The sequence below is a fragment of the Scomber japonicus genome, chromosome 17, assembly GCF_027409825.1.
Source record: "Scomber japonicus isolate fScoJap1 chromosome 17, fScoJap1.pri, whole genome shotgun sequence".
NCBI classification, from domain to species: domain Eukaryota; kingdom Metazoa; phylum Chordata; class Actinopteri; order Scombriformes; family Scombridae; genus Scomber; species Scomber japonicus.
In genome coordinates this window covers 18566833-18585967 of record NC_070594.1, presented here as the reverse complement: position 1 = coordinate 18585967, position 19135 = coordinate 18566833, and the positions used below count along the sequence as shown (strand labels likewise).

General features: G+C 40.2%; 1 protein-coding gene across 2 annotated transcripts in view; it reads left to right on the top strand.

Moving 5' to 3' along the window:
• The window catches only part of utrn (utrophin), a 178977-nt gene that overhangs the window by 111809 nt on the left and 48033 nt on the right, over window positions 1–19135 (top strand). For both annotated transcript variants that reach the window (XM_053337172.1, XM_053337171.1), the window contains 5 exons: window positions 7378–7507; window positions 10171–10439; window positions 11459–11605; window positions 14386–14464; window positions 15845–15905. In XM_053337172.1, the coding sequence (XP_053193147.1) occupies window positions 7378–7507; window positions 10171–10439; window positions 11459–11605; window positions 14386–14464; window positions 15845–15905 (686 nt within the window). The remainder of the gene's footprint in view (window positions 1–7377; window positions 7508–10170; window positions 10440–11458; window positions 11606–14385; window positions 14465–15844; window positions 15906–19135) is intronic.

Genomic DNA, 19135 nt, shown 5'->3' with positions numbered 1-19135 from the left:
TGACCTTCATCACATTTAGTCTGCAAAGGAAAGAGATTCCTGAAATTGGAATATACATATATATATATAAATATATAAATATATATATATATATATATATATATATATATATATACGTATGGATGGTATGGATGATTGGGATTACAGATTGAAGAAGGTATATTCTTCCAAGTAGTTTGCCAGTCAAGGCTGGATAGTAGTTATATTTCTGTCTGTGTTTTGAGCCATAAGAGAATTGATCCTCTGAGTTTTGAGATGATGTTGAGGCGCGCTCTGGGTTTTGTTCTCAACACCTGGTGGAGATGAGAGACGGGCCTCAGCACAACAGATCAGACAGGCTCCATTAGATAAGGAACAGGGCCAAGATCACACAATGACCACAGGAGAGTGCAATCTTCCTGCATCTACGTACACTTCCTTTTCTCATTACCCTCTTTCAGTTCTTCTGTCATTCTCTGTGGCGCCCGTCCCACTGTTGGCCTCCCTCATCTTTGCATCTCCTTTCTTTACGCACCTCCTTTCTCTTTGCCTTTACATTCTCCCTTTTTCCCATGTTCATTTTTATTTCTTTGGCTTTGAGATCACTGAAATAGGAAATAATGGAACAAGGGAGTTGAAAGTGAGGGAGGCTCACTTTTCATTTTTACTGTTATATTTTCCCCTTCACTTCCTTCTTCTCTGTATTGTTAATAGATTGGCCTGGAGGTCTTGCCGACCCTGAGAGGGATGAGGGGGCTGAGCAGTACAAAGAGTCGGGGCTTTGAACACGTCCTCTTGCTTACACTAACACTAACACTAACACACACCCACACACACTTGCAAGTCTTTGGGCTCACACATACATATACACACACTTGAGTCACTCAGTGATACACACACCAGCTGCTCTGTCAGAGTGATAGAGGGAAATGTGTATAGCTATATGGAAATTGGTATCTATGAGGTAGGGAGGGCTTAGAAGGGATAAGTGGAAAAACCTGTCTTTTTTTTCCTCTTTTTTTCTGGTAGACTCAAGGAGATAAAAGACGTAGGCTAAGCCACTTAGCCCAACAGAGAGCAACGGATATTGCAGTTATTAAAGAGTTAGAAGAAGAAAAATATGAGAGAGCAGTGGTCTGAACAGTCAGAGAAAGTGATGGACAGGGAGTCGCAGACAGAGGCAAAATTAGATCAACAGAAAAAGGATGGAAAGAGGGTTGTACAGTATGTGGGAGAAATGAGTTAAGTAGAGGGATAAAAAGGTAAATATATAGAAGATTCTGGTGCACTTTCACCTAACATGACTACTCCATTCAATTTTGCCTGACAGCAGACATTCATTAAGCAATTTAAAGGTGGAATGTAAGAGCCATGAGAGGGAGGCGTACTGTCCTGTCCTTTTCGCTCCCTCCCATGTGTATTGATCTGCGCCTGTGTTTTTCTCTGCTAAAATGGCCATAATAGAATGTGTTATTTGCACATTCAATTATCCAATAAAAGGCCTTCGTCAGTATTCAGCTGATTAAACTCATCAATCTACTCTATTAAATTAGCAGCTTTTAGATCCAGAGGAGAATAAGAGGGGAGAAGGCACAAAGTGCTTGTGGGCATTTTTTAATGACTCTTATCTCTCAGTAAGAGCTTCATTGTTCGGACAGTTCAGCGTGGCCATGTCAAAAAATGCCCAAATAAATATGAAGACTAACAGAAACGGAGTAATTCTGTTGAAATCTGCATTTGTTTAACTTAGGTTTAGTCTCACTATGCTTAAGTAGTGTATAATTAGCCTATCCAGACTGAGGCAGGTTTAATAATCCGACAAAGAACCCATCTTAATCATTGTGCCTGCATGATTGATTCGCACCATTTACACCTGAACGGTCAGGTCGTAAAGGAGAACGAATTGGATTAAAGTGCTGCGCCGGACTTTAGCTTATCTGTAGGGAAAAAAATCCCCTTTTTTTTAAACTCACAATTGCTTCATTTAGAGTAACTTTAAATTGTTTTTGTCTGCTTCCTTCCTTCCTTACCGCGCTAGTTGGCAGGAGTTTCACGACAACGTTCAACTTGTCCTGACAGTCTGCAGCTCTGTGGGCTCAGTACAGGTTTTTAACAATGACGTACGAGAATGATCACACAACTCTTTTTCTTCTATTATTTATTTTTTGACAGGGACAGCACACATTAATAACTATTGTTGTTAATGCACCAGAGTTACCCAGGAGACTCTTTTTTCATCTGATATTACAAAGTCACCCTAGAAATGAATTTAAAATTACAAAGTTATTGGGATTATTTATAAGAATGCGGGGAAATAATAAAAATAGTAACAAAGATTTAAAAAGTCATAATATGTTAGCCTCTGATGTTCTTCTCGTCACTCTGGAGCTTTTTAGTGTCTGTCTGCTCATTGTTTGATTTTTATAGCAGACTACTTTACTTTACTGGTCAGTGCCATTCTCAACCAAAATAGCTCTAAAAAAACCCCACTGTGCACTACCTGCCCACTACAAAGTGACAGACAGAAAACTAGTGTTTAGCTGGTGAATACAGTGCAGTATGTAGCAGCTTAAGAGACATTTTCCTCTGTTGTTGGTGGAGACCATGAAACAGCTAAAAGAAGAGTGAATACATTCATCAGTTGGCAACGAACACAGCCTCAAATGAATGCTCGTGTCACTCCGTATCTGCTGGATTTGTAAATAAGCAACCATTAATTAACATTAAATAAATATATAATATTTCTGCCATATAAAATGTCTCTAAAGTCCATGTAAATCTTTGCAGTGGCAGTAAAACATCATTTGAATAAAACATAACTCATACATATATCAAAGAAAGTGTCACTGAAGACCCTTACAGCATGTGTGCATTATTATTTAACAGTGCCTTACTATTTTATTACTTCAGCTGCAAAGCAGTCTGAGGTTGATATCTAACACATCTGCAGGTGCCCTACAGTTTGTGGGCATTTTACTTATTTAGAAATGGCAGAGGCTAAAGGCAATAAATCAGTAGAGAATGTCAGAGAGTATGATTTGACAGGCACCACTATCACTTTCCCTCAGCTATTCCAACTGAACAGTGGGTGTTTAGGGTAAAGGAGGAATTACATTTTCAGGTTGAATCAGTTAAAGGCTCCTTCATGAACTGTGTAACTGTGTGTGCAGCTGCAAAATCTAATTTAGCTCAACCAACAGTAGCTCAAACATTTCCCATGACCAAAAATAGATTTCTTTATTTAATTATTGATGTATGTTGTTCTATTTTTTTAAGATAAACATAACAAGTTTTCAGTTTCTTGATGAATTGTAATTTTTTAATTAAAAAAAAGAAAAGGGAGTTAATTCCTTTTGTGCATGATCCTTGAATCCTGGTAAGGTGCCTCTCTGATTTTTGGAGCTGGTAAAGTGGTCCTTTTGGGAGGCTTATTTTAACGAACTGGAAGAAGATGAGGGATGCAGTAAGAGAGGCTGAGATAGCAGGGTTTTGAGAGCAGGAAGAGGGATGTTTTTGCACAGCTCTGAGAGTAGCTGTTCTGATATTATCTTATCACCACCACAGCACAGGGCATACAGTGATAAGAGTTTGTTGTGCTACTACGGCCACACACCAGATGCACAGACCTGAACAGAACACACTCATTCAAATGCTGAAATACACACACACACACACACACAACCAAGGTCACAGTCACTCACAGCTACAAGATACATGCCATAAGTATTGTGGCCTGACAAGATCCCCTCCTTTCTCCGGTCTTCACAAATCACACAAAGACCAGACCATATTCTGATGTGCCAGCACTGAAAATTATTAAAAAAGAAGAAGAGCAAAATGAAGAGCTGCCCCTCTGTATCTTTGACATAGACAGCAGTGTCTTATCACTCATAGGCCAGCTGGGATTTGCCATGGGGAGAAAAAAAGCTTTTTTCTTAACCTGAAAGCTGTACATGTGTTTGATATTTCTACCTCTCATGCTTCCCTCTGAAAAGTGTGTTCCTGTGTGACACATAATATAAGTGTGTTGAAGTTTGACAAAAAAAAAGAACTTGGTGTTTTCTTTTGTCTGAACTGTGAAGAAAACTGATGGCTGGATGATAGAGAGAGGTCTAACAGAGGGAATGACTTGGCAGTAGTTGTGTTGCCAGTTACAACCATCTGTAGCTGTATGTCTGCCTCTCCTGAACCAGTAAACATTGAAGGACAGTGTTTGAAGGAACACTGCTGTCATAAAATCATTTATTGCAACACATATTTAATAGTTACATTAAGCAAACTGGAGCCAGGTTATATGAGTGAAATGATTACCAAAATAGCAATAACAACCGATGAAGCCATGGAAACCAATGATAAAGTTTACTGCAGCATTGGAATATTCTTGATTTATCAAAAGCATTTGACACTATTCACTCTGAAATTCTTCTAAGCAGACTTCAACATTATGGTGTAAGAGGCACAGTGCTTAGTTGGTTCAGAAGCTTTGTCACAAATCCCAAACTAAAATTGGGGTCTCCTAGGGGTCCATTTTAAGGCCACTCCTCTTCATTCTGTAAAAGATTTTGTGAATTCCTCTAGTGTTCTACATAAAGTATCATTTACTGATGACACAAATGTATTCTTATCACATAGAAATCCAAATGATCTGCAAAATAATCTGAAGGAGGATCTGATTAAGGTGGATTCATGGTTTAAATGCTGTAAATTAAAGTTTAATATAAGCAAGACAAACTTGAAGCACAGCTAACCTTACATCAGTCTTTGTTTGGGCCTCATTTAAATGACTCCGTTATATGATGCAGTATTTTTCCATGTTATGTTGAGAAACTACAGATTTAACAGAAAAAAATGATACATGCCATAAAGTGGCTGAAGGTAAATGCTCCAACAGACTCTATTTTCCAACACTCCTGTCTTCTGAAGTCTACTGAATGTAACAGCTCTCACAATGCTTATATAATATAGAATGGTATATCCTCAACAACACACTTTGTCACCTTACTTCAACTCACCCTCCCTAACATACATACAGTATAAGGAAAAAAAACCTTAAGAAGTAATGAATATAAACTTAAATGTAGGAGTTTAGTGTAGTTTTCAGAGGTCCACAGGGATGGAATGAGCTTGATAGCACTATTAAAATGTCATTATCTGTTTCTGTTTTCAAAAAGAGCTTTAGGCTACAGTTGCTGCTAAAATATGTTTAAGCTGATATCCTGAACGGCTGCTGAACTTCTAAACTAGTAACTCTACTCTGAAAGCCATTTAAAGTGTAGTGTTATTTCCACTTACCATACAGTATGTCTCTATTTATTGTGTCTTACCTATTTAATCAATATTTAAATTGATGGAATACATGTCTTTGGACCATTTAGTAGTACTATTTAGGGTGTAAATGTTGCTGTTCCATAAGGATGCTGTTGTGCTCACAGTGAGTTAATAGCTGTACTTTGCATGGAAGTGTTTATTGCGTCAATACAAAACTAATATCACAACATTTTACTTGCTAAATACTAAGCAATATTCCAGTGAATATTTATGAATAAATAACACACTCCATTCAATCCCTTCTAAAGCCTAATTTAAGCTCCCAAAGAATCTATGATTGCAAAACAAAAACAGAAGAAGTTGCTGTCTGCTGGTAATTGTCCTCACAGCTTCGCTCCCCACTCCTCCTTTCCTTATCTTTGCTTCCCATACACACCTCTTCTTCCTCTTCCTCAGTCACCTCTCATTTAGTTTCTATCTCTCAAGGTCCCCTCTCCGAGCTACCTGCCTATTACCTTTCCTCCGTGCGTGCTGGAAAGGGAATCATTGGAACGGAGCAAACCATTTATTAGTAGGGGTGATTTAATTTGTGTTCAGCGGGATGCCCCATTTCAGCATGAGGGTACATTTGTCCACATGAGGCAGTGTAAAATTGTCCTTGCAGTGGTGTAACTGAACTTTTTACTGGAACTCACTCCCTGAAATGAGCTTTTTTTCTTTTTCTTTTTTAGGAAGTAGTAAAAACAAAAAAAGTATGTGCTTATCTCAAGGCCTTTGAGGACACTGTAATTTCCCTTACTCTCATACTCCGTTCTCCCCCTTCCTTTCACATCTTTTCAAATCGTGCCGTACATCCGATACCACTGAACCCAGCACGTGGTCATCTGCCGCTCCATCAAAGTTGTGTGCGCTAATAAAAAAAAAAACAGAACTTTTGGCATCTCATTTTCACCGCCCTCGTCTGTTTGATAAGCCTGATAAGTGTTAGACTTTATCAAAGCAAGCTGTCCCATCTAATCAACTTGCCTCACAGCGACTTAAACTACATCGCCTCCCCAACAAAGCAATCACACACTCCGATAGGCAATGAAGTCCCCTGGGGTCACGCTTATATTAAAACAAGAATAATTATACTGCTACATGCCATCCTCACTCCCTGTTTCTAGTTTTATAGCATGCTTTGAGCTGTGGCAGGCTAGCTACTTGACACGTGTGTATGAAAAGTGTTCATTATCTATTTTTTCTTAACTATAAGTCATCAAATGTGGTAATTTAGGCGATATATTTATGTGGTAATTACACTATCGCAGTGGGAGAGAATGAGCTGGATATATGTGGTATTGCTAGCCTGCTCTGTAATGGCAATTCCTGCAGGGGTTATAGCACCCAGGAATTCACTTTACTTTAGGGATCACTCTTCTAATTTCAAACCGACCCCAAGGTTTGACCTCGCTCTCTGGCTTTCAGTCACCACTCTGCTCCCCCCTTGCTCTCATTCCCGCTGCCACTAGCTGCTCTTGCTCTCCCTCCTCTCTTACCTCTAACATGAACATAACCTTAATAAGAAGAGAACGGGCAGAGGAAGTGTTTTATTATTCATCTAATTAGTCTCAGAGAGTGTTGTTTATCTGGTCCATAAGCCGAACATAAACATCTGCTCTGGGTCTTCATGTCTTATGTGTGCGTTGTTTGAGTTAGCCACAAGTGCTTCTTCCGTAATGTAATGAAAGGAAAGCCGGAGCTGATTTAAACAGAGCTGCTTGATTAGTGGTTATTTTTGGGAGGGTAGGGGGTAGTGGTGGGGCAGCAATCTGGATATAACACCCTTTTCATAAATACGCTGGGTTCACTTGGAGTTCAATGGCACAGACCAGATCAGGAGTAAGAGTTAAACATGCAAATACCTGCAGAGAAAATGCATTAATTCCACCTTTCTCCCATTAACATAAACTCTTAAGATAAACTCTGCTAACAAACGCTCTCTCTTTCTCATTGCTCCTTCTGTCTTCAGTCATAATATTATTGATTGGATAGTGGACACTTAAAAAAGTAATTTGCTTGTGATGATACTAAACTTCTAATGCAAACTGACACCCCTTTTTAACCCATTGCTCTGCATTTGTCCTGCAGGTGCTACGGTCAGAATTGAAGGAACGTGAGCACCTGGTGGTCACGACTTTGGACCAAGCCCGGATGTTTCTCGCCGAGCAGCCCATCGAGGGTCCCGGAGAGCCACGGAAGAACCTGCAGCCAAAGACTGGTTTGTGCACGAAGTTATATCAACGTGTTAAACATCATACAACATTATAAAAAATTGTCAAGACCTGGAAACCAATTTTGAAAAATATTACTATAACTACCACTATCATACCACTTACAGTCCATGTTATATACTGCAAACTGAGGTATAAACATTGCTGTATATGGTGAATAAGGTGAAATTCCATAGAGAAACAAAAGAGCAGGGAAGATAGTAGACCAACAAAAGCTAGTTGACCTTTATAGCACATCAATAACAAAACACATTCCCTCCACCCTTAGTTTGAGGCAACACTGTACCTCTGGCAAAGAAACAGCTCTACAAGGGCTCCAAATGCAATCAATATGGTTAACAAACTTTAGTAAAGTTAAATATGGGAGTGTGGGCTGCCAGTCATGGTGTGAATGTACTGTTTTTCTGGCTGAGCAAAAGGACAATTTTCTTGCCTTGGCTGGATAATAAAATGTATTCTGTTCTGTTCTATTTTAAGCACCCTTGATATCACACAAGTGAAATAAAGTCATCTGACCTCTTCCCTCTTTTGTCATCTGAGGGCTCAAGAATACACAGCAAGACTGAAAAGTAACAATAGTAAAAATAAACTACTGAAGATACTGTACTTATAAGCAATGAGGGGAGATGACGCTCAAACAAAAGTCCTTGGTTCTTTTTAAGTCGGGGGGGGGGTGTTGAGTGAAAAGCCAGCAGTCATAGAGAGGCAAGGAGACAGGAGAGATATTATATTGTCAACAGTCTCTCCTGGCAGGTGGTCATAGTGTTGTGACAGAACCACAGACCTACAGTAGCGTTATGGGCCCATCCAGGAATTTGGCCCTCCCAGAAGAAATCGGGCCTGATGACATGAAAGGGAACCACTAGGCTCTGGGGGGAAAAATAAAATAAAAGTCACAGGAAGGAAAATAAAAACTCCTGTCTGGTTTGTCCATTTTCAGTTTTTACTTGCCCGGGCTCAAAGATCAAAAAGTTAAATTAAAATGGAATGTTTGACTTAACGAAGGAAAGTGACGATATTCAAACCCAAAAAAATGCCCAGCCAGTTACTTTCCTTTAGTGTGGGACTGCAGACTTAAAAAGACTCTTTTTTTTAACCAGCTTAGTGTACCAGATGTGTAAACCACTTAGATATACACAGCAAACCTGTCTGGCTGTCTTTAAAACCAGCTGTGAGAAGTTATTTGGCCCAATTTTGAGGTTAAGTACCCTTGAAACACAATTCACTAAAAAGCTGGTAATACCAACATGACAGAGCACCCAAGAATTACATAAAGACTGACTCATTCAGCATTCCCTCTTTTTCTTTCTTAGATGCGGAAAGGAAGCCTTGGTTAAGTCAGCACATTTCCCTTCAAACTAAAACCCCTCTGTGTAAATAATTAAAGCAACCCAGGGGGCTGTGTCTGGGTGTGGCAAGACTTCAGAGCGTGGACCGTCAGGGCTGTTGTCTGTGATCTTTGCTACAGCTATCAAAGCGTTGCCTCATTGTATAAATAGATAAAAAAGCGGATTTAAGATCAGAGACAGCGCGTGTAGTTAAATCAGAGTCGCTGAGATTCTGTAGAGGAACACTGTGATACGATCTCAACAGCTAATCGTCATATATTCTCTTTCCCTTCTTATGTTGATGTGTCTATGACAGTAATTGACTTTTATTGTTTGTACTCTATATTCATTACATATGATGGACACTGTCACACATGGGGCTGAGCAGATGATCAGTCTGACTTGTGTGTATTCGAGGGAGGGAGGGAGGGAGGAGAAAAATTCCGAGGTGCAACAGGTGAAGATGGTAATTCAGTCACTACCCTGGAGATGAGACCTCATAAAAGCTTTTTTGGAGATAAAGTAGGTAGCTAGGGAACAGTTACCTCCTCTGCCTTCTCCTTTTCTTTCTTTTTTGTCTGTGCCCTCCGATGTGTGAAAATGATCCAATCCTCTCACCTTCCATACATTCCCCACTCTCTCTCCCCCAAGTCTCTCTGTCCCACCTTTTTTTTCACACCTGTTTTTTCTATCCCTTCTTCCTTTCCCCTTACTTCCTTTTTAGTATCCCTCCCTCCCTTATCCACTTTTCTTGTTCCCTTTCTGTTTCTCTTCCTTTCACTCTTTCACTTCCTGTCCCACTTCCTACACATCCAACCACACTGTATTCTAAACCTTTTTTGCTTGCCTACTCCCTCGCTCTCCTCCCTCTCCTCCCTCCACATCTTATAAAATCAAACAAAGAACATGCAAATCACAAAAGAAAGTAATATGTAGGAAGAGGAAAGGACTAATTCAATACCTCAACCTAAATAATACAAAAAAGCCTCCACAGTTTTCAAAAATAAAGGTGGATTATTATATAAATGTTCTACAGGTCTGGAAAATTAAAAAATAAATAAAAATAACAATGCAAACATGAAATGATCTGGAAAATGTCCCTCTATAAATATCAGTATTATAAATTGTAAAAAGTAGAATTTCCTGAAACGAAGGATCTATTTAGGTGCAGGGATTGTAAAAAATGCCTTCACCAAAACTTCCGTAGTATGGAAAACAACAATGTGGAAAGTAAGCATAAATGAATAATGAATAATAAAGGGCATGGACACTGTCATTGTCAACAAATAACTTTCCCTTCTCCTTCTTTGTCTTCCCTCCAGACCTCACTCCAGAGGAGAAAGCCCGAGGGTTGGCCCGGGCCATCCGCAAACAGACGGGCGAGGTGAGGGAGCGGTGGGAGCGTCTGAAAGGGCACGTGGGTGGCTGGCACAATCAGGTGGAGCGAGCCTTGGAACGACTCCAGGAACTACAGAGCTCCATGGACCAGCTCGATCTGCGGCTGACTCAGGCGGAGGAGGCCAAAGCTACCTGGCAGCCTGTGGGCGACCTGCTAATCGACTCTCTGCAGGACCACATCGAAAAGACCATGGTGAGGCGGAGAGGCGGAGAGGCAGCAGTATCTTGCTTACCATTGACATGAAGACAGACATCAAGTCAGGAGTTAGACACCCCATTCCACTGTGCATGCAACATTGAGTCATCTTTATTTGACTTACAGCATCTTATTTAAGTCCACTGAACGTTTAACTTTAAATCATTGGCATGTACTGTACGTGATAAACCAATAATTTAACAGCAATATCGGAGCTGTCAAACTGCACGCTACTGAAATAACCATCTGCAACGATATTAAGAATTGGCTGTGAATTCTGGCAGTTTCCACACTCCATGTTTTTATCTTCGGGGCAAAATGGTACAGTACTTGATTTGATGATGTACTCAGGTCAATGATGCTGTCCTGTGTTTTTGTAAATGCTACTCATCACATCACATTGGAGGATGTCTTTTTTCCCCTAAGGAGGCCTGGCCAAGAAACAAGCACCACATTTAGTTAACATAAGGGGAAATTACTGCATGTCTTAATAAACAGTGAACAATAAATGAAAGAGTGACAAAGGAGAAATAGAGGACAGAGGGAAAACCATGGTCATCAAATCATGGTTAACAGGTTGCACAGGGAAAGGCAGCTACTTCACTGTTGCATTAGATTAATGTCACAATTGTCTCCCACAGTACATCTCTTAATATTCATGTCATGTAGGGACCCACATTAGATAAAACTGATTAATAGATTACATTACAAACACAAATTATACGTTGCAGCTATGTGATATGCGCAGCCGCCAGTAGACTTTAAAAATTCATATTATAGCACAACAAAACTCAATTTAAAACTTGATTGATCTCCGATTAGAGATTATGAGGTCACCGCAGTAAGCAAGAAAAAGATGAACAGAATTAATTGGTATTCCGTGCGACAGGAACTCAGTTATTCTTTGTGAAGGCGCAAACTTCATAATTAAATAACAAATTTCATTACGTTTATAATTGAATTAAAGTTACGATATCAATTATTTAACTAGCCACAATATCAAACTTTCTGCTCAGACCTTCAGAGAGGAGATCGCCCCGCTACGTCAGGATGTTCGGATCGTGAATGAGCTCTCTGCAGAGCTGACACCACTGGACATTCAGCTGTCCTCCACTGCCTCCAGACAACTGGACCAACTCAACATGAGATGGAAACTATTACAGGTAGCTCAACTATTCCTGATGTTGAAGCACACACACACGGTTGATTTTTCTTGTGTTTTTCTGGCACTTTTCTTCATTCCTTGTCAACACTCGCATAAATTAATGTTGTCTTCAACACACTTTGATCCTCGTTCTTCTTCCCTCAGTCTACTGCCTGCCTCTGTTGTTTTTATCGCCATCTCCCTCAGTTTGTCTTGTCGTGCGCATGCTGATTTTACTTTGCGTCAGCCAAACACACAAGGGACCGAGAGTTGTCCCTCTACCTGTGTTTTATTTGAACACAGCTCCGTGCTCGTTACCACACTTTGTCACTACACATCAATGGAAACGATCCTCACGGCACACCCGTCACATTCTTGGCTCTCGAAGCTCTTGAATGTTGTACGGCGCAGGAATCGCTGAGTGCTTCTCGGAATGGAGCATGTCTCGGCGCTAGAGGGGAAAGTAGTGGATGAGTCTCTTTTACAAGTCCTCAGAGCCAGAGAGACGAGACATGATGTTAGTTGTGAATTAAGGAGCGAACTTGTCTTCCTTAACTTTGTATGCGAACAAGAGCACAGTGTTCTAATTCAAGTCTTAGGGAATCTGAAGAATTCTGTTCCTGTCCTGATGTCAGGTGCCCTAGTTCCCAGGTTTGGGTTTTTTTTTTGTTGTTGTTTTTGTAAATGTAAAGAACATCAAGCAGCCACAGATCCGCTATGATTTCAAAGATATCTTCATGAAAACTTATATTTTATAAAAGCTATTTGAAGTTTTCCACACAGCCTCATTGCTATAGATAAATTACAGGGGCAACGTGGGCAGAACAAAAGCAAGACAGGAAGAAAAATTGAAATCTTAGAAAGAAACCTAAAGTCATTCCTTTATAAGTGTGACACTGCAGCAAATGAAACTGGGTGGCTGGGCTAATTTGTAGCCTTGTGATATTTCCCATGTACTGTACAGACACCCACTAATAGTCTCACTGCCTGGAGAATAACCATAACTCAAATACTGAGTCAGAGGAGGGCAGAGTTTCAGTGGACAGAACACTTTGTCTCACTGTTGTCATCTCTTTTTTTTATTTCTCCCAGTCTGCAGTAAAGTGACAGCATCACTAATAAGCCAGATCTGACTGTGTAGTTTGATGATTTGGTTTTCATATGCAGACAGCTCCCATTTTCCTCTCTGTGGGACAATGGCCATAATAGCCATTAGTGGCCAGAAAGAAACCGAGCTATTGGCCTTTCTGTGCCGATTTCCAGGATCCCTGTGTAGACAGATATGATCTGGTTGCCATGATGCCTGAGGAGTGTGTGTGTGTGTTTGTGTGTTTGTGTGTGTGTGTGTGTGAGCCCCAGCATTACAGACTGCCAATATCATCCTGCTGGTAAGACTGATGGAGCAAAGCAACCCCACAGCCAAGCAGGGTACAGGTGCACTGCCTGAGAGCTCAATACACAACTTTCACATGTGTGTGTGATTGATTGTTTGAACCTCTACTAAGCTTCACCTGTCACTGAAGGGGCTGCATGCAAGAGTGAACAGCTGAACAATTGTTCTCTTTTCATTCTTTTTTGACATAATTTACACTATAAGCAACACAAACAATTATTTCTTGTAATATAATTTTAATAAAGGTATTATATATGAGAAAAATAAATCTGAAGAATGTTTACATGACATTTTTAGGCCTTGTCCTGATTGTGATCATATTCAGGGTGCAATGTTTACACTGAACATGAGAAACCACGGGATTTTGATGTCATCCAGGTTTCTGATTGTCTGTGTCATTGCAAACAGGGTTGTATTGAGCCTCTCTCTCTCTTATTTGTGCTTCAACTTCAGTTACCTCAGCAGTTGAGGATGAATTGAGTTAACGTCTTGGCAGCCTGGACTGCATTTACCTCTGGGTTTCTGTTTTTTTTTTAATATGATCACCAGTAGTGGAAGACGACAGCATGGATACATTCAGTCTTCTGCAGTGTCACTGTCAGACTTTCATTTTAAATTCAGTGTATAAATTATAATGACATCATTTATCAAGACATAACCTGTTCAAAACAGGATGTCAACACCAGGCATGCCACATTTTTCAATTGCACATCTCAGTCACATCTGGCAGGAGAAAAAAAAGCATTAGTTTTGATTAATACAGCTGTCTTCGCTGACCACATAGTTGCTCACAATTGTAACCCAAGCATATTTTTATACTTCAAGTCTGGTCCATTTTCTTCAGACTCACACATGTAATTATGTATTGCATGTCCGGTGAACTCTTTTAAAAGCACTCCCAAGTTCACTGCAGTACTGTTGCTGACCACATCCACTATAGACACTGATGCAAGACTTCCACTTTGTTGCTGGCATGCTGCTTTCACTACGTAGCTGGTGTAGCAGCAGCAGTGTTAGCTGCATGGGTATGAAGAATGGAAACAATGGGAACTAGACCCTCAGGGGTAAATTCACTTTAGTTCATTTAGTTCAAACTGATATTCAGATGTGCTGTATAATTCTATACAATTCTGCACACATCAGTGAACTCCTAGATGGAGGCATGTTAGATAACGTAGCATAACTCAGTATGATACAGTATATGTCTTTATAGCTCAGTGAGAAAAAAATCTCCTTGAGCTCAGGGTTGTACAACAAATCCACTTCTAACTTAATTGCATTGAAATTGAATTCATCCCAACCATGACGCCAGCTCCAGCCACTGCAATTTTTTTCTCTGTGAGTACAACTTTCAGGCCCACAGCAAACTGACTCAACTGTCTGTCTGTCTGTCTGTCTTCTTGCAGGTGGCAGTAGAGGACAGACTGAAGCTCCTTCAGGAAGCCCACCGAGACTTCGGCCCCTCCTCCCAACATTTCCTCTCCAGTGAGTACAGAACCACTTACCTTTCTCTGGAAATTAGATCAATTTGGGGGACTTCAAGTTTGTTTCCGCTCAGTTACACTGGTTCACATCTCCTTCAGTTTTTCATTTCCCATCTTTTCATCTTCACCCATTGTCCATGTGCTTCATATGCTCTGTGGATATGCGTGTGCATGTGCATACTCACATGCACAATTTGCAGACGGGGCATTTTATTCTTGAATAATGCAAAGCTTAATTACAGTTCTTCACAGACTTCATCCTCCTCTACCTCTTTAGAGTGGTCATTAGCAGGGAGAGCGGAACAGAGAGAGTTAGAGACAAAGCTAAAGAGAAAAGACAAATGCGGGACTATGAACATTAAACAAAGCAGCCAGTCTCTCAGTCCCCATTTTCTCTTTATCATAATTTTCTATAATCATACAGCCATTAGTTTCCCCTCTGCTTCACCTGATTTGCTTTGCTGGCTGTCAGACACAGAGACAAAATGAACGGTGTGTGATTCAGAGCAGGTGGTAGGCTTGGCCATCGTGCTGTGTCACCGATAGACGCAGATTTACTAAGTAAGCCCTGCTGAGAGCTCAGCAGTCGCACCAGACAAAACACAACTGTCTCTCCTTTCATCTTCCTGGAATGATGACGCTATCTCCTCCATCACACATTCACTCTCATTACACTAGTAGCTTAATATTCCCTCAGGGATCAATAAAGTACTGTATTCTTATCTCGGCCTATCCATCTACTATATCTCCCAATCTCACTTAATCTCTTTCTCTTACTGTCTTTTCATCTCTCTATCTGTGCATAGAGCTGTGTCAAGGAGGCGGGAAAGTGGGAGGGTGATAAATCAAGCAACATTTCCACTCCGTATTGCTCTTGAGAGCTTCTCAAATTTGATGTTGGTGTTAATACTGAATCAGCTTGTCATTTTTTAAAATTTCCCATTCCCTTTGTCTCTCAGTAATTGTTGTCACTGTTCATACCCACAAAGATTTCACATGAATCTTGGCACCTTTTTCTACTTTTTTTTTTTTCATTTGTCTTTTAATTTCCTTTCATGCTCTCTTGTCTTTGTTCTCCCTCTTTCTGCTTAGAAAACAATACCCATTTACCCCCTCCTCCCCCCTTCCCCATTTCTTAAACAGTAAGAATCTTCCTTATATACAGTACAGTAGGTAGACTATGTTTTTATGGAAGTGGTAGATATAAATTATTTCAAGTCAAGCTCTGAATGCTAAATGGATTTCTGTGCTGCAGGGTAAGTTTATGCAATGTTTATTAAGATGGTATTTTGATTTTGACTATTAAACTTTTTGTCTCTCTCTCTCTCTCTCTCTCTCTTTTCATCTCTGTGTCTCTTTATCTTTGTCTCTCGCTCTGCAGCTTCTGTGCAGCTCCCGTGGCAACGTGCAGTTTCTCAGAATAAGGTTCCATATTATATCAAGTAAGTGCTGAGAAATTGCTTCGATAGTCGTCTTTGTGCCTCGGTCTAAACTGTGTGCATTTTGCATATCTGTTAGTGTGTGTGTGTATGTGTATGTATGTGTATGTATGTATAAAATATGGTGATTATACACTGGTATGGCATTCAAGGCAGATAAGTCATTGTGTTTCCTTTATTTGTTGGTGTTTATCTGCATATTCTATGTTACTGGTTTTCTAATGTTGTTTTTGTGTATGACCCTTTATTACAATGCAGTGTCAGCCTGTGATCCTCTGTTAAAGGCTGTTTGTTTGTGAGTTGTGAGCAGTTAAAATTGATTTTCCCATCTCAGTTTTATTTGATCATTTTTTATAGGATTGAAGAGGTAAAACTATATAGACCTTCAAAAAAAGCAAAGGTTAGAAGAAAGCCTGAAAAAATTAACAGAATGTTGTGAAGAAAAGTGAAGTGAGGTTTTTTTGTGTTTGTGTGCAGCAATCTACCCCCGTAATGATATCGTACATTTGTTGTCCCCTTGTGGGTGGACAGTATAAGACACTATATTGCACATGGACTTTTTGATGTTGAATTGCAAAAACGTTCACTGCATACTGTGAAACGGCTCATGATTTATGATATTTAAATATGTTCCACCTTTTCACATTCTGACCTCTAGTGACCTCTCCCATACATCATCCATGAATAGTCAGGTAGCCATAGCTTTATATTTATTCTGTCCACATCACTCATTTTGCCCACTGTTACAAACTTCTTTCTGCCAATTTGCTCCTATGTGTATATTAATATTCAAGCTTTGTTACTTTTCTCATTCAATTTAACATTAGCATCTTAGCACCTTTTTGAATAGATAATACCTGGCTGAATCCCATGACAGAGTCCCACATTGTTCTAATAGTCACTATTAGCCTCACGTCCTGCTTCCCATTCTAATTTTTGTCAAATTAGGCCAAACAGCAGGTTTCTATTTAAACAGGCAGAGAGGAGACCTATGTCGGTAGGAGCTTTTCTTCTGTTTAGGAAATATCACTTTTGAAAGTAAGATGGACCTAATTATCCAGGAATCCTCAAAGCATATGTCAGTAAAGTGCTGACTAATGCTGACCTGAACCTTTATCTTTGTCTGATGGGGCATCACGTGGTCAGAAAAATGTGGGTAGTATAGTTTGAGCTATCATTTGTCTGTTTTACTTTCTTTGTTTCTGTTGGAACAGTGTTAGAGCCTAACTTTGTGATTTAGAATGATAAAATTGGAGTTTTTTTATAGGCTGCGCTCTTAAATCTCTTGATGCCATGAGTCAAAATGTCACTGTTTCAGTAAAACAGCCATTTTTTAAAGCAACCCGCCAGAAATACAGCTTCAAAGATTTACAAGTCTAGTCTTACATGGGTAATAGTTTAAACATTTCCAAAAAGTTTTGATGCAATCATTTTCCAAAGCATTTATATTCATACTGGAACGGTCAAGAATTCAACCTGCAGGGACACGAAACTTGCTTGAGATGCATTCATTTGCATATTCATCAGTTTGTGTAGAGTTTGGACCGTTAGCTAGCAAAAAAACAATTTATCAAGCAATGTGAAACAGTTTATTTGATTTATTAAATAATATTGAAAATTCAGAGTTGATCAGATAGAATGTCAATATAAAACACCTTCAGACAGACAATATAGAGCCAGAGAGCGACATAGAAAAGGATAGGATTTACACAAAGAGGAAGGGAGGGACACCTGCGCTGTGTTTAGGCCTGCAGCTTGGCACCAGAGGGGGATCAGAGATGAAAGCCAGAGACAGGCAGTGACTCGGAGGACAGGCTTATAACTTTAGAGTCAACAAAAGCCTGTGATCACAGATGTGCCCAGCCAATGAACCTGCATCCACCCACTCGCGCAAACAAAGCACGTGTTGCACAAGGGCATTCACACAATACAGTACACAAACAGAGATGCACACTCTCATACTGGAAAGAAAACGCATACACACACACACCCAAAGATTCATATGAAATCCAATCTAACAGAAGACACACACACATACACACACAACATGAGTACACAGCATATGTTCCAATGATGCCTCTAGGTTGGTTGGACCGGGTTTTTTTTTCTTTCCATGGCATCTCTCACGTTAACCCTCAACTGCCTTTGAGGAAAAAGACAATCAATTTTCCTTTAATGTTAACCACAGTGTGTGGCTGATGGTCTTTCATGAACGTTCACAGCTACTGCACTGACTGCACTTACATATCACCAGCCTTCCCCTCTCTCATACAGGCTGGTGTACGCTCATGCATACCCGCTTAATTTGCAGCTTGAAAACTGAACTCTAAACCCATCTCCAGGGCTAATCACAGGTCACTTTCAGTTCTTTGACATCTTTGGTACAACCCCATCAGTCTTTTGACATATTCATTTCCCTGAATCCCTCCTCGTCTCCTCTTTCATCCCCTCTCATACGCTGCCTCTTTTCTCTGAGCTGACAAAGGGTCCCAGATTAAAACCATGCCTTATCCACCCCCTGTAGTGAGGAGCTAAAGTGACATATTGGGGGGAAAATCAAACGGCTTCACACGATTTCTATTCCCACTGTTTCACGCTGGCAACCTTGCATGCTGCCCCATTTCACCCATTCTGGTGTTTTCAGTAGGGTTCACACACATCTGGTGGGCTATATGAGAGGACACTTAAGAAGACTGTAAGTCTTCAAAGTTTACTCTTTATAGACTTTTCTAGTATTTTTTCTATTTCTTGTGTGTGCAGTTGGTTGTACCAAGCAGAGCAAAAAGCCTTCATATACTGTACATGGATGGACTGTGTGCTGCTCTAAATTTAACTAAGCTTGAAGAAGAATCCAAAGATATTTGAAATGTATGGGAGAGAGAAGGCAGCTTTTTTTTTAAGAGTGAAGAAGAGGCAGAGGAGGTGACGGGAAAGGCAGGGAAAGACAGAAAATGTCATGTGGTGAATACAGACACTTATCACCTGTCACAGGCTCTTCATGATATGTCTGGCAGGTTGCTGTCTACGGGGGGGGGGGGGGGATGCTTGAAATCTTCCCCTTGCCTGCTCAGATATTTAACTAACTCTGTCTCTTTGGATATCCAAATATGCAAGTAATCATTCATTTGGAGACTCATGGTTATTCATGGCGGCCTTTCTCGGAGTGTGTGACAGTGACAAACTCCCAGCAGCAAAGAAAAGTCTGCAGAAGTGTTTGCTGATCTGCAGCCAAC